The 15,341-nt window shown below is 44.1% G+C and overlaps 1 protein-coding gene across 1 annotated transcript; it reads right to left on the reverse strand.

Moving 5' to 3' along the window:
- Positions 1 to 10,619: 10,619 nt before the first annotated feature.
- Positions 10,620 to 15,202, reverse strand: LOC128144578 (atrial natriuretic peptide receptor 2-like). The gene is made up of 6 exons (XM_052793557.1): positions 14,713 to 15,202; positions 14,293 to 14,467; positions 13,754 to 13,852; positions 12,848 to 12,939; positions 12,182 to 12,319; positions 10,620 to 12,024 (listed from the first exon to the last, which is right to left on the reverse strand). The coding sequence occupies exons 1-6, from the start codon at positions 14,770 to 14,772 to the stop codon at positions 11,695 to 11,697; spliced, it is 894 nt and encodes a 297-aa protein (XP_052649517.1). The 5' UTR covers positions 14,773 to 15,202; the 3' UTR covers positions 10,620 to 11,694.
- Positions 15,203 to 15,341: the final 139 nt, after the last annotated feature.

The raw sequence follows: 15,341 nt of genomic DNA on the forward strand, positions 1-15,341 counted from the left end.
TGCCTGGTGAGAGGCAGAGGCTTAAAGAAGTACTCATGTTCCATAAATCCTCACTTGAAACTGTATTTTTGGCTAAGCTTCGTCTCTAGCAAGGTGAAAAGCATCTTGCTGCCCAGTTGTTTGGGAAAGGTGGGAATGTCTACATAGGCAAGTTGTAGGTACTCACACTGCAACTGAAAACATGGATTAGCTGTGCATGGTTTTAAACCATGTAGGTCTTTTTAGTCCTGTGGCAGCCAGCCTTGCTTCCCCCTGATCTTTAAGTTGATCCTCAGAAATTCTTAGGCTGATCTTGCACTAAACTGTTCAGAATCCGAGTCTTTCATTCTCTGTGTTGTATTAGATACCTTTGGTATTTGAACTGAGGTCTAATAGGTCTACATATTATTGCTTTACTATAGAAAGATTGGACTTTCAGTGGGAGCTAGATCAGGCCTCGGTTTGTAGAATTGTTTGTATAGCGAAGCATACAGCTAATTAGCAGCTGAAAGCAGAAAGGCTGCTGCATTAATTTGCAGTTCATAGCCTCTGACAGGAGGAAGAAAGAGAACCGTTCTGGGGCAGCATGGAGATTACATATCCCCAATTGGTTTGAGCTGAGAGAGATTTCCCCAGCAAAACTAGGTGGTCATTCCTGTGAGATCCCACCGAGCCTCTACTTCGGGCTGGCTGCCTTTGTGGTTAATGAGGTGTGTGGTGACCTCTCCTGGTGAATACAGAATATGCCTCCAAGTTCGGTTAGAACAAGTTCTGGTTAAAAAAAAAAACAGATCAGATACTGTGAGAGGTTTTGATAAAATGACCACTTCAATCTTTGATTCAAGAACATGGTACGTACAGTATGAGAAGGGACTGAATGGCTCTTTTGCAGGCTTTAGACTCTAGTAGCCATGTAAGTGTGTGTGAGTGGTTATGTCTTGGGATGGCACATGGTATGTGTGTGGTATATGAATACGTGTGCATGATATTTAAAAGTTTGTGTGTACAGCAGAGTGTCAGATGTTCTGTTGGGTGGCTAAGTTTAGATCCACCACTAGGTGTGATGATCGGGACTCTTACAATGGATTTGGCAGAATGTACGTTTCTGTAAGAAGAGATGGGAATGGGGAGGACATTTCTTAAAGCATTTTGTCTGGGGTGACATTTGCCAGGTTTTTCTTTGCAACCTAGTGCATCCTGGAATAGCTCGGAGCAGTGTCAACAGTGCCCATTGATCTAGAAGGTTAGCTAGCCAAGGAGCCAAATAAAGGGGCAAGAGGTCACACTATCCCATTGTGCTATTTATTGCGGCATGCCATTTGTCAGTATAGAGCATGGAGAAGGAGAAGCCATTTCTAGAAATGGCTAAACAGCTACAGGAATGAAATGGCACCTGTCCTAGAAGTTGCTGTGGTTGTTTACTTCCCCTCTCCCTCCCCCAATGGACTGGTGATGAACCTAAGAATAACTTGACTAACTAAAAATGTAGCCATTACATAAAGTCTGTCCTCCACTAAACACTCTGTAGATTTTCTTCAGCCTGTGGGAGAGTGGCACTGTGCATAACCTTAATTTTGTATTCCCAGAGCAGGATCCCAATTGTTCATTAGTTTTGACACATCTCAGATCTGTGGACTTTCCTTGACTAGAGAGTTGTGCAGGTAGGTGCCTGCTTTTTGAGAACAGGAAGGTAAACTATCCCAATTTTTGTTGGCAGAGAATTCATGTGTGTATTATTCTTCCTCCTGCTAACATTTACTGTCCTCTTCATCAATGCTTCTCATCAGTTCAGGCACAACTGGATACTTGCATGTGTCCACACTTGCTCAGTAGGATTAGAAGGCAAATCCTTCATGTCACAGCATTGCAAGCAGTTGGCTGTGCCAGGGAGACCATCCTGGAAATCTGCAGTGGATGCACATTAGGCTATGTGTGAACAGAAAGAGAGCTCCTTCCTGCCTCAGGTGGGTGAGCTGCAGTAGAAGGAATGCAGCCTCATCCAGAGCTTAGCTAAGCTGCTCTTTCTTAGTAACTCAGTGTAGCTATGGTGACTCTTATCATCCACTGTTCTTGATTTGACAGCCCTTCTTTGTTTTCCCAGAAAATACTCACCATGTTCGCCAAGCTTCTGGAAATAGCTACATCCTTTTGTGGTGGAGGATGGCATGGCCATGGGCCAGAGGGGCAGGATATTTTAGCTGTTGCTTGTCAGCACAGTGAGATGGGCAAGTAGCATTTCAAAAACTAACACTTCTGAAGCTACGATAAGGTGCTCAGGCTACAGGGCTGGAGCCTGTGTTCATGCTTGAGATAAACTACACTGTCAGCGCCACATTCACACCTCCCCAGTCACATTAGGCGCCCCATGGTCCTGCCTTTCCCACTAGTCACTTGCTACAAAGCCTGAGCACAGGGGTATCAGGCCCTGTGCCTTCACGTACAGAGTCCCCAGGGGCTGCATTGCTCCATGTGCCCTTGTGGTGACATTGAGGTGTATAAAGGAAATATTGTGGATTGGAATAGATTTGTCACTGAGGATTGTCACCCTGAACTTTGGACTCAGCCACTTCCCCTTGGGATGCACTGTCTAGCCATTGCTGTCTGGACAAAAGAGAAATGAGCGGACTGGCTATATCTCAGGGCTTGCAGTGTGAGTTAGGGGGTGTACAGTAGCGGGGCTGCTTCCTTGTGTGAATACAAACACCAAATGCGCTGTCTGAAATGGCAGAGTTTGTGGGAAGGCAGTTAAATCTGCCTGTGGATGCTGAGGAAAGCAATGATTTCACTCCAAGTTACTTCCAGTCCCTCTCTGTAAAAGTTAATTTTGAGTCAAATGTTTAGTGGCTATGGGCTGGACAGAGTTATTCTGGAATTACAGGATTTCATTTAAATAGTTTACGCGGACAAAAGACAGTTCTGTTAAGCAACTGAATGCTGCTAGAAAGCTGAAACGCTTGGGGCTGTGCCAGTGGGTAGAAGAATCATCCTTCTAATGAAAATAGTTTAATCACTGCAAAACCAGAGTTTAAATCTAGCTTCAGGAAGAGGGCAATATGGAGTTTAAAGGTTTCCTCCTACACGTATGGTGTCAGCTTCAGCTCACAAAAGAGTGCTCCTTGTAAAGGCAAGTTGTATCATACCCACACTTCCAATGGGCTTATATGGACGAGGAAATGAACAGGATTTTTTACCAAGCTGAAGAGGTCCTCTGTTCACTAAGTGATTGGAGAGTTAAGGTTACTACTTAAGTTAATATAACTGTCAACCAGACTGAGAATCCATGAGACTGGTCGCTGTTGATTAGCTGGATGGATACAGCTTCAGTTCTCTCTCTCTCTAGGTGTTTCAGTCCAGACTTTCGAGGATTTTCAACCTGTATGGGGCTAAATTCTTTACTCTTATAAATGATACAGCTCTATTGATGTAGGAAAGGTTTTGGCCATCTGCACAAATGAAAAAAAATTGGCTTACAGCTCCATGTGTGCACAGACAGCTTCATGTATGCAAGTCAGCAAATAGCATTTTTACATACAGTTTGCTTGCACTCAGTGGAGTGGTCAGGCTTGAGTAGCAGCTGCACATGGAGGGGTTGTGCAGCATGGCTGTGCATGCCTGATAGGCTATAGGAAATGTTGGACTCACTTTCCTGTCAGTGATTTAGTTCTGTGGTCTGTTAAAAGAGGGCCCTAGATGCCACCTGTAAGCCTGAACTTTAACACCCTGTTACATGCTGTGCCCCACTGCAGTGAGTAGGATGTCCAAGAGTAAGTTCAATCCATGTCTATCTGAACTTCCTGATCTGGGAGCAATTTCTTCTGTGTATCCACTCACTCTCTCCCCCAAGACTGGTCTCTGTCTGCTCTGCTTGGAAAGCTGGATGGGAAAGCTATGCAATAGTAAGCAGTAATGGAGAGGAAGGGTAAGAATACAGCCACACGATCTGAGTTGGACACATTACTAGTCCTTTTTAGAGGAAATAGTGCTTCAGCGCTTTCTGAAACGTGGGAGAACCCTCCAAAGGTTCTTCATTTGAGCAGTCAAAACCCATCTTTAAAAAATCCCATCTTGTGAACACCTGTGTTTACATCTATGCTGTAAACCCTTAACTGTGTTTAGTTAAAACCAACATGCTAGTATGGCTTCTCTTTGCACAGCTGATAGATGCCACAAAACTTCAGAGGCAGAGAATGCTTTTAGTGTCCCTTGCCCGCTGGAGATTCTTCACATAACTTCTGCATTGTTTGACCAAGAGGATTTGTTTTACCATGTCACCTCCCTGAGGATAACAGCACATTTTTTGCCTAGTGTTGAAGTGTGAAGACCATTGTGAGGCATGACATCATATCTCAGGCCAGAGCAGATCAGGAAATGACCAAGAAGGCCTAAAATATTGGCCTGTGAAGAATGAATGGAGGAGAGAAGGGATATGGTACAGCAACATTCTTTAGCCTAGATAGGTCAGATGTACCTGACGAGTGTAATAGGACCAGGAGATCTTTCACACTTTAGCACATGATGATATTTTAGTGCAGAGAGATGGCTTGTGAGAGGTAGAGGTGAACTAGGGTGCAAATCTACTAGACGACATGCTAATAAATCAGAACTGCCCTTAGACAATGAGAAGTAAAGGGGATATGGGCCTGAACAGCTAGACTGCTCTGAATCTGACCTTTCTTTAACTCTAGAAGGCTTAAAATGAATTCTGGGTCCCAATCTCTAACCACAGCTAGAACAATAATTCCCACCAGACACATCAAAACTACCCGTGAGGAAAGACACATATGTACTTTAATGGCTATGACTGTTTTGGAGGGGTGGAAGGGAAGGAAGGTGGTAATAGGAGAAAAACAGCAAACTACATTTTTTAGAAAATTCAATGTTTTTTGCAAAAAGAAATCATTATAAGTATTGGTTCATAAACTGAATAGTTTCAACTATTTTTGAACTGGTGTAAACCAGAAGGGGATTAGTCAGTTTAAAAAAAAAACAAAAAGGGGGCGGGGGGAGGTTTGTAATGTAAATTATCTCTGAGGTCTTGCTCAGTGTGTTACAAAGCTGAGGGCTTGTTTTGGTCCAAGGTTCCAACAGCCGTGGGGCTTATCACTGAAGTCAGAGCCAAGACAAACCTTTGGGTTGGGTCCTGTCAGTCTCATTTTGCCCACAGCACAGGAGGCCTTCATTAAAGTCCTGACAGACCTGACTTGCAGACAGATCTCATGCTGTCTTGCTGCTGGTTTTGTAAATAATCTGCTCTCTAAATTGCTGGAGCACATTTCTCTCTCTGTGTAGTTCTTTCCCCTTGTTTCCTTGTGTCAAGCGTTGAGAGCAGGATGATTTAAACTAAGACTTAGCTGCTTTTAGGTCTTTTATTCTGTAATTGTATGGGGGACAGGATTGGCCAGTGATTAAAGTATTGCTTTGGAAATGTGCATCACTTTCATGATCTTGTCTGCAGTCTAAGCAACCATTTGTCTCTGCATTTCCCTCCTGCATGAAGTGTGTATGATGCTCCTCTGTCTCACATGGGTGTTACGAAACTAGATTGTTGTCTGTGCTGCTTTGCAATCAGAGAGGCAAGAATCAATGTGGGCTTTTGCAGATACTCAGTAATTGCCTGATGACCAGAAAGTTTCTACTGGAGGAGAGAGGCTGCATTTAAAACTTCCATACCTCCTAACTGTAACACTGTGTGGCTTTCCAGAGCTATTTTTTGCACATCCCTAATCATTATACTACTGTACTTTAAACCTCAGAACAGATCCCTACTTGTACAGGTCTGAGAGCTTGATTTGGTATGCCTTAACTTAGCTTCAAAGCAAGTACCTTCATTGAGACAACAAAATGTCCCGTCCCTCCAGGCTGAGCTTCTAGGCCCCGTGCCCACTGATTTGTTCCCTAATGATCCTGCCAGCTTGAGGCTGCTAAGCACAAGTGTTGGTGAGCCATGTGTGGAAGGCAGAAAGTTCAGAAGGCAGGAATTCCTGGACCAGCAAGAGGAGGGGGGCATGACAGGAAGAGGAGACTGATACTTCGCTGAAGAGCCCATCACAAATAGTGCAAGAATAACAGTTCTCCGTCATGGCTACAGATTCCCTTATCTGGGAGCGTTAAGCAGTGGAGCCTGTCGACACTTCTGCCTCGCGCCCTGCTCTGCACTCAGCCGCCTGCAGATACAGAGTGGCTTGAACAAGTTCCAGTGCTCGCTCTTGGAGCTTCCCAGGACCCCACAGCACAGTGCAGTGCGGCACCGTTGGGCAGCCAGGTGACATCACTGCCAACGGCCGTGAAGGCGCTTCCTGTGTCACATTCCTGACTGAAGAGCCTCTTGCCAAATCCTTGTCATTCTACACGGTCTTTTTAGGAACAAATGGGCTAATTTTAGCCTGACTGGCACAAACACCTTCCTGAAATAGACTCTGACTCTCTCCTGCCTTGTGCATGTTCTTGAGAGTTTAAAAACAAAATCCCTAGTCCTTAGGGTCCACAGCTAAGGCTGCTGTCAGCCTAAATTTGGTCAGTAAGAAATACTGAGCAGTGCAGTGGGGAAACTGCTGTCACCGTTAGACCCATACTGAGCTGAGTGAGAACAGGAATGTTCCAGAGAGGCAGAAACTCAGGTGACTGCACATCACAAAGTTGTATGGATCTGGTCCAATCTGGATGAGTTGTTCTGTATTTCAAGGACTTTGCAATAGAAAGAACTTGTTTTCTGGACTGGCTGCAGCCAGATACGACATTTAGGAGAATAGTGAATGGACTTAGTGTCCTCTGTGGTTTGCCTAGGACAATTGCTCTAATCACCATCCTTTCTTTTTGGGCCTAACTAGATGAGCACTGGCCTAGGAGCCAATAAAGTGTGGTTCTGATCCCATAGCAAAGTCAGTTCGTATCTGCCTGTGCCGTCCTTGAAAGGCATGTGCAGCAGTGACCTGCTTTGAGAGCAAGTGAAAAGCACTCTACAGAAGAACGAGGAATTACCATGAGATGAGGACAAGGAGCACAAACTCCACAAAATCACTGGGCTTTTATGCTCCTGCTTTTTGCTCTTTCCATGAGCTTGAATATGCGAGCTCTTGTACTGAAGGATCAACGCAAGCCTGAACTGCTGTTCTTAATTAGCAGAGAGTAAAAAGCCATGTCTTTCAAGAACTCTTTAAATAGGAAAGGATAAAAATGTTTTCAGGCAGCTGTTGTCTTTATGTTGCTCTCTTGGGAGTAACACCTCCCCCCCACTTATGTTTCTTTAGACCTGCTAATTAAGCAGCTCCTTGTATCTGCAGGTCAGTTGATCAGCTAATGGACTCCCTGCAGTCTCCACTGCACAATGTCCTGAAGGATAAGCAGGAAAAGGCAAAAAGCCCTTGGGCATCCAACTGGATCCCAGGCTGACTTGTCCATGGGGCCTTTTCTGAGCAGTACTGAAAGCAGACACAGGAGAAAAAAACAATAGCCCCCGAGGTTGTTACCCTGGGGTTTGCCAGGGTCATTGGGTATATGGCCTAGCCTCTGGAGGGTGTGAGAGTAGCAGCCAGGAGAGCTTCCCAGCTTGCCATCATTCAGGTGAGGACTAAAATACTGGTGGCTCACATAAGGTGAGTGCAAAGTGGCTGGTGTTACTGAATACTCTAAAGGCCAAACACCTGGTACCTGGCTCCAGCTGGGCTTTAATGGATGAGAACAAAAGTGGCAGTAGGGCTTCATGTGCTGACCATCCCAGCAGGAGCTGGGAGTATGCCAGCACATTAATGGAAGGACTAAAGGGACTTGGGGGACAGTAATTCTCCATTCTGGGTGAGCGCCTGAATTACCCCAACTACTGCACAGTCTGGGATAACTTTTGCTCTCTTTCTCTAGCAGCTCATCCAGGATCTTTGAAATGTCATTGGCAAGAATTTTGTCAAACCGATTAATTTCAATGAACAATTTTCATTTCCAGCTTTCCACCCCCCTCTCATTTTGACACTTATCTTCAGTAACAAACTCCTTAACACCCTGAAAAACAGTGCACAGGTGAGGTAACTTATTGAACAAGTTGTTAGCAGAGACAAGTGCTCAGCCTTGATTTTTTGGCTTCCATTTCTGCCTCTGGGCCATAGAGATCATCCCAACTGTCCTGGAATATGTGAGAGTAGGGAACAGTCACTACCAGAGTGGGTTTGGGAATCAGGACCAGCTAGAAGCTGACAAATACTCCAGAATATGTGTTCTTTTCTATTTCATTTTGTTAATCTACCTCCCTTTTTACCTGCTCTCTGGTTTCAAGGGCATGTTCCCATTTAATACCTTGTCTTAGAAGACTTGTTTTACCCTTCTAGCTTCTCTGTCCTTCTCCATCTCAAGTGGAAAATGCTGTAGCAACTCAGTGACGTTCCCTTCTTTTCCTTTCACTGCTTGTGACAAAGTGTGTGTGGGACTGGAGTCCAGTCTTGGCAGCTCAAGACGATGCCTAAAGGACTGTGCACCATTTATCAGGCAGGCCTGTAACGACACCTGGCGTTCAGTCTAGGAAAACGCTGATTATTGTACCGCCCTGCTCTGGCCTTGTGAGAATTCAGATGTGAATAGGCAGGCTGAAGGGGAAAGCAGAGATTCTTGTTTCTAGATCTGCTGAGAGGACCAGGACAGCTTATTATCCAGACTCTGCATCCCATGTAACTCAGCAGTATGACTGGTGCAGGATGACTGAAATAATCCGTATGATCTTTATGGAAATGAGGTGTAACCTTGGAGTGATACTTAGGGAAGGCTATGGAGAAACTGACTTTGTATGTCAAAGTCAAAAATGGAAACTGTTTGTATGCCTGCAGGATTTGTGTAGTCCAAGGTATATCTCTGCCTTTGACTAGGTTGAAATCCAATACCCCATCATAGAGTAAACTTGAGACTTTGTATTAGTCTGATCCAGACCCAGGTTTTCAGTCCAGGAAATGTTTTGTCTTACCAAAAGTCAGTCTCAGAGTTAGGCCAGCCAACCTGGTACAGCCTCAGCCTTCATCCACTCCAAATCTTGTTGTATGTTAGGCATAGGCAACTCAAAAATCTTTGGAAACCAAGCCACCATATCAAAGCATCTGCCATATGCATAGAAGCAGCTCATCACTTCCTCCTTCCTCTCTGGAGAGGGACTGTTCAGAGTCGAACCAAAACATGTTTCATTAATAAACACTAATTGCTGTCTATCATCAAGCACACAGGGCCACCTTCTACTATTTTCTAAATTAAAAATCCACACTGAAGCCTCTGAAGAGTTGAAGATCAGAACAGGCTCAATTTTCAATGCAAATAATTTGCCTCTGATCTTGACCCAGGATTTTCATAACAATTAGAGACAGTGTGGGGCTCCTGTGGCTCTGAGCTGCCCTGCGGTACCCAGCTGTCCCTCTCCCCAGTGGTGTTCCTTTCATGCCTGCTTGTGAGGGGATATGTGCACCTGAGGCATTTTCCTTCACCGTCTTGAAAGTCATGGCTCTTCAACAACATTTGTCTCTGTCCCCCTTTTCCTGTTTTTTTTTCCATGTTTGATCCCACTTGCTGAGTGCTGACAGGAACCAGATGAAAGGATTCCAGCCTTTCAGTATCCATACTGGGCATCAACCAGATTTATATATGTGTTTTTCAGTACATGCGATTTTGTGTTTGTTTAATGCTGTGTGAGCATGCTTGTGCAGCTTCCACACACCTCCAGCAACAGCATCATCAAGCATTTAAAAAAACCAACACACCATCATCCCCTTGGATTCAAGAGGCTGACTTTAAAGAGTGGGGGTTTTAAGTGTTTTATTTGTATTCCTCATGGCTTTCTGTGATGCAGCTTGCTATAATATGATTTACATTTGTTTTCTTTGGTGTGATAGTATTGGAGCAACTTACCAGCTACCTTAATGGGAAAATCTTAACCACATGCTTGCAGGTATCTTTTAAGAGAAATTAGATTGTATTTGCACCCATGTAAATATTCTATGTAGACAAGTTCTGAGATGTGGGGAGATGGGAAGGGAGGTTGTGCTTGAGATGGGCAAAATATCTTTTTAGGTGTTTATAAGTTGTGAGACTGGAGCAACCATTGTGATGATTGAAGCAAAATCCTGCATGAGTTGAACCACTGAATTTGCTTGAAATAGTTCCTGCTTGAACTGGTGAATATATTTTTAGAACAACACTTGATTTTGATTCATAAGACACTAGTGATAGAGTTAGTTCTGTGGTTCATTCTTTTTCATGTAGAAACATGCATATTACATTTATTGTGAATATTTCAGCCTCCAGGTTTGGCTTACTTATCTGCAAGACTGAATAGTTCTTTAGCTGACCTTCAGAGACCCCCAGCCCTTGAAAGCAAGTTAACCTCATCACCTCAGGCTAAGCTTGCTTTACATATAGCTACACAGACACTCCTACAGTGACTTTCTCTGAGCTGACTGAAAGGAGCAGCTCTTGGCTTTCCTTCTGTAAGGAGACGACTTATATGAGGTTTTTCAGTGGTTCTTACTAGCCAAGTGAATGACAAAGAGATACCCCAACCAGCTTCCTTTGAAGTTCATAAAGCTACTTTTATTTCAGGGAAAAAAAACAACCTAAAAACAAAGACCAATTGCAGCTTTCCAAGCTGGACTTCCTCTTAAATACATACCTTTATTTTTGTTGCCTTCTGCAACCATTAAGCACTGCCTTGCCTCCCTTAAAAAGAACTTTAATCGGCTAAGATCTTTCTCTTATGCAGTAGTAATGCTTTACATGAACCTGTCGACTGGGAGAGGAGACAGGCCAAACCCCCTCTCCCCTACACTTGTGCTTCTGTTCCCATCAGAATGGTTCCCTCACTCTGGAATTGCTCAAAGAAGGCGGCTAGCAGGATAGGGTTAATGACAACAAATATGTGCAGCCCACTTACAAATGAATTGAACTCCGCTTAGAGTTACTAATTGTCAATGTCAGGAAGTAATTCAGTTTGCTTTGATTTCTCTGAAGAGGATTTTACTATGCTCTGCTCATCACTGCAGAGGCGTCTCTTCCTCCAACAAGGAAAGAAAAGCAAATTACAATTTGATGGGAGAAATAGCTTGTCCTCTTTATGTCTTCTATACAGTTAGACTGCGTCTTTGTCTCACCATCAACCCCCTTGGTGGTTGGATAAGGGAAAAAATACACGTTTGGAGAAGTAGTGTAGTGGAGAAGAGCTGGAAAGACGAAGTGCTGCAGACACTTAATAGAAGTAATTTAATATTGTTCCCACTTCATTTGTATCTCTGAAACAATGATCAGAAAGAGTTATTTACCTGTCCTCCATCAGGGTGTCACTACTCCCTCTCCTACTACCTACAGTTATACATGCCTTGCAAGCGATAGTTTACTGGAGAGATGTACAGACTAGCTTGAAATAAGCTGGCTCAGTTTCTGAAAGTGTCCTCACTATGTCTGGACCTCGATGGTTAAATTCTGTGTCACCTACAAATATAAATCTAGAATAGCTTTACTGGAGTGAAAGGAGTCACATTGCTGTACATCTTTTATGTACCATTCATGCTCCTGATGGAACTCCACCTACACTTTTGTAACTTCTCCTTGTTTAGAGACACCTTTCTAAATTTCTGTTAGTGTTTTAGGTTCCCAAGTAAACTTACTAGTTAAAAATGTGAATTATGGCTAAGAACAAAAAGAGAATGTTATTTAAAAGAATTGTGTGTGCCTGGGGCAGTCCAGTCATTTCTTATCCTGTCACATCTCATCTACAAAACCTGGGAGAAACTCATTTTTCCGTATTGCTTTAATACCATGGTCTCCAAGCTGTGCCCTGTATTCTAAACTGGCACCTTTGTCACCTTCCCCCAAAGCAGGTGAGCTCAGCGAAGTGAGGTTCTCCTGCAGGCTCTGGTGGGAGCTTTGATGAAATCCATCCCTCTGCTTCTGGCTCGTGCCATGGGTGGCACTCTCAGGAGTCCAGGCTGGTCTGGAACTCCCTTGAGTGTGACTGTCAGGGCTCAGCTCATCCCAGGGCATTGCAGGGCTCTGCTCGGCCAGTGCTGCTCCCACAGCGCCTGCACTATGCTATTGACAGAGAGGAATACACATTAGAGTTTGTATTTGTACACAGCAGAGCCTTCTATGTGCAGGACAAAGGTGCAAGTTCTACTACATGTCTTAGCCCTTAGTGAATGGCTCATTATCTAAGAAGTCTCACTCTGCTACACCTCCACCTCCTTACTTGTTGGACAGATCCCTGGCTACTTTCCATCTTCTTTTTCTTGGAGATTGCTGGATTCCAGTGACACACCAGGCTGTCATTTTGGACACCGTAGTTCTTGTTACCAAGAAGCCAGTAGGTTTTCATTTTCCCTTTGCCCTGGACAAGAAAAGGAGAGAGCAGAAAACAGCTGTTTTCATGGGATATGAAGCAGAGCAGAGAATCACTACGGCCAGGGCTGCTACCTGTGCTGCATTTGTTCTCTCTCCTTCTCTCATAAGTGGCAGCTGTTTGGGGAAAGAATTGTAATTTATATGCAGTTTGGGTGCTAATAATTCTTTCCGTTCAGAGAAAGGCATTTTGCTGGTCACTGGCAGTGTTGCTAAGGGTTTAAAATCAGCCTTACACCCTATATGTCTTGGTACCTGAATCCTAACACTTTCACCCATATTCATGTGGTTCCATGCAGGTGCAGACATAGCTGTATTTCAAAGCACACAGGAACACTTTTTTGTCAGTTAGGAGGAGTAATGTATAGCCACTTCCAACTGAATTAGCAAAAGAACCGTGGGGCCGTGGTTAAAAATTGACTTGCAATTCACAGAAGAGCAATGGCCAAATCTATCATATCTCCTTCCGATCTCATTAAACGCCTTTACTGTTGCAAAGTTACAGAAAAGCTGTTACCTTGACTTCAATTTCTCCTCTCAGTTCAATTTCATATGCATCATCTGTGAGAAGGGCATCATATGTAGCGGAACTGATATGGATCTTCTGTGCTAGGATTCAGAAGAGAGCATTAGAAATGAATGATTCCCCTATTCCCAGAGACCACACACCAGCCCTCCTGCATTTATCAGCCCAGTGTTTCCACCTCTTCTTTGGAAAATGTCAGGTTGAGGAAGAAGCACAAAGAAGGGGAAGATGCCTTAAGCATTGGTTGAGGACTCTGTGACACCGCACACAGATGTCGGCTAAAACATAGAAGCAGTTAAGCAGGTTAACTGACCCACTGACACGACTGCGCAGTGCTGCACTGGGTATATGCACAACGGCATTGTACAGCAGTAAAAATAGGTGGTATTGGTAGCAAAGGCAGTACAAAAGGCTGGACCAAGAAAACATGCACTGCCCTCTTCTATGTAGCTATGGTGTTTCTTCCTAATGCCTTTGTGTTAAAGTCCTTAAAATCAAACTCAGCTTACCTTGTGCTATTTGGCTTTTGTCACCCTCTTTCTCTTCTTATTTCCAATCACTTTCCAGAAATGGCATAAGGGATGTGACTCTACTTGCCCACATGAATACACAAGAGTTTCTCATGCTTATTTGATAACTAGTGGATATACAGGGATAGTGAGGATTGCAGGTCATGCATGTGCTGGTTCTTTAAGTCTATGGTAATTAGTTCTCTAGCCTGGTATATGCCGCAGAGAATACTCCTTCTCCTGTACGAACCTTATTTCACACTTGGCCCTGACCAATGTGGGGCGTGTTAGGGGTTTTCCTTTCACTGTAGTACTTAAGAGATGTAGAGTGCAGGTGTGAGCCTGACTGGTGCGTAAGGAACACACAGTTTGTGCCCAAGTCACTTACGCAAGCTGGTGGACTCCATGCGGGAGGCTGTGTTTACAGTGTCCCCAAAAAGGCAATAACGAGGCATTTTGTACCCCACAACTCCAGCTACACAGGGTCCTGAGAAAATACAAGGCAGAGAGACCCCAATAAGAAACAAGTGGAAAAAGGGCAGGGAGATGCCAAATGCAGACACCTTTGCTAGTCGCTCTGGATCCTCAGAGAGCAATGGGAATTGGGAATACTCAGTGCATCTATGGCCTGGCTGCACAGTAGTTACTTAAGGAGAGAAGTCACGATTTGATTAGCTGAAGCTAATTGGTGCTGATATCAGGGGAAGATGCACTTTGCCAATACTAAATTGTTTCACAGCCTTTTCCACACCGATGCAAGCAGAAGTCATTTTACCCCACTGTTACTGCTGGAAGCGGGAGAAATACTTATCCTGAGGTCCTGCAGGGAGACAAGGGCTTGTACAGGAATGCAGAATTCTTTTCTCCTCACACAATTAGACTGTGTTATAGTCTCTTTTTCTCATGCCTCCACCTCAGCCCACATACCTGTGTGTATCCCAGCCCGCAGCTGCAGTCTGCCCATTGGCATATGAGGGATCACAACCTGACGAACTGCTGCCACCAGATCCAGAGACATTTTGGCAATCTCGTCAGCGTGTTTGGTGCCATTCCTCTCTGGCAGGCCGCTCACTACCATGTACGCATCACCAATGGTTTCCACCTGATGGGAAGGGGCATGTGTCACTCAGTGGCAGGCACCAAGCTTTTCTTTCAAAAGGAGATCAGAATAAAATATATCTCAGCTGTCCACCACTTTCCAAGCTGCGGTGTAGTCCCTGTGCAGTGGCAGGTCTTGGATTTCATGGCTTTTGGCCAGCTGGCCTGGCGTATTTAATATTCACTGGGGAACAAAGTAAGAAAGATTTCAGTGACTTCCAGATTCCTTGCCTGCAGGTTTGTACTCACCTTGTAAACATCGTAAGACTCAATCCTGCTGTCAAAGCAGATGTACAGATTGTTGAGCATCTCAACAACTTGCAAGGGAGTACAGGAGGCAGCAATGCTTGTGAACCCCACAATGTCCGAGAAAAAGATAGTCACCTGTCACAGGGAGAAGGAAAGTGTGAAGCTAAGGTCTCCAGGCAACAATGGCAGAGTCTTTGAAGAGTTTGGGGATTTGTGAAATTCTGAGCAGAACAGCCTAAGGCACAAGCTGCATATAGAACCAGTGTTGCAGAACTGAATAGATACAATCCTACATTAGCAAGCTTTGGCTCTGAATTGTTCTGTATTACTCTGACAGCTAAAATCATGCTTATCTCCGAAGTTTATCATCTGCACTTCTCTGAATACTTTGTGCTAGATGGGAGACTGAAAGTCAAATGCTTTGAATCTTGTGAGCAGTGATCAACAGACTTCTTACAGAAGCAGGGCCTGATTTTTCTTTTAAAGTGATTTTAAACTGTGGTAGAGATCAAAACTAGGTATCTGAACAAACTGCAAAATAAAAACTCAACTGCTGTCTCTGCTCTTGTTGAATTAGGAAATACTAACTGGATTTTGTTTCTCTTCAAATGATGTTTATCTTTGTTATG

The sequence above is a fragment of the Harpia harpyja genome, chromosome 7 (genome assembly GCF_026419915.1).
Source record: "Harpia harpyja isolate bHarHar1 chromosome 7, bHarHar1 primary haplotype, whole genome shotgun sequence".
Lineage (NCBI taxonomy): Eukaryota > Metazoa > Chordata > Aves > Accipitriformes > Accipitridae > Harpia > Harpia harpyja.

What these genes read in the sequence shown, in the direction of transcription:
- LOC128144578 (XM_052793557.1), bottom strand. Translation starts at nt 14,772, where the DNA reads ATGCTCAACAATCTGTACATCTGCTTTGACAGCAGGATTGAGTCTTAC. An exon ending in GAGGAGAAATTGAAGTCAAG is followed by an intron (nt 12,320 to 12,847) that starts GTAACAGCTTTT and finishes TTTCTTGTCCAG; the next exon opens with GGCAAAGGGAAAATGAAAAC. An exon ending in GCCAGGGATCTGTCCAACAA is followed by an intron (nt 12,025 to 12,181) that starts GTAAGGAGGTGG and finishes CTCTGTCAATAG; the next exon opens with CATAGTGCAGGCGCTGTGGG.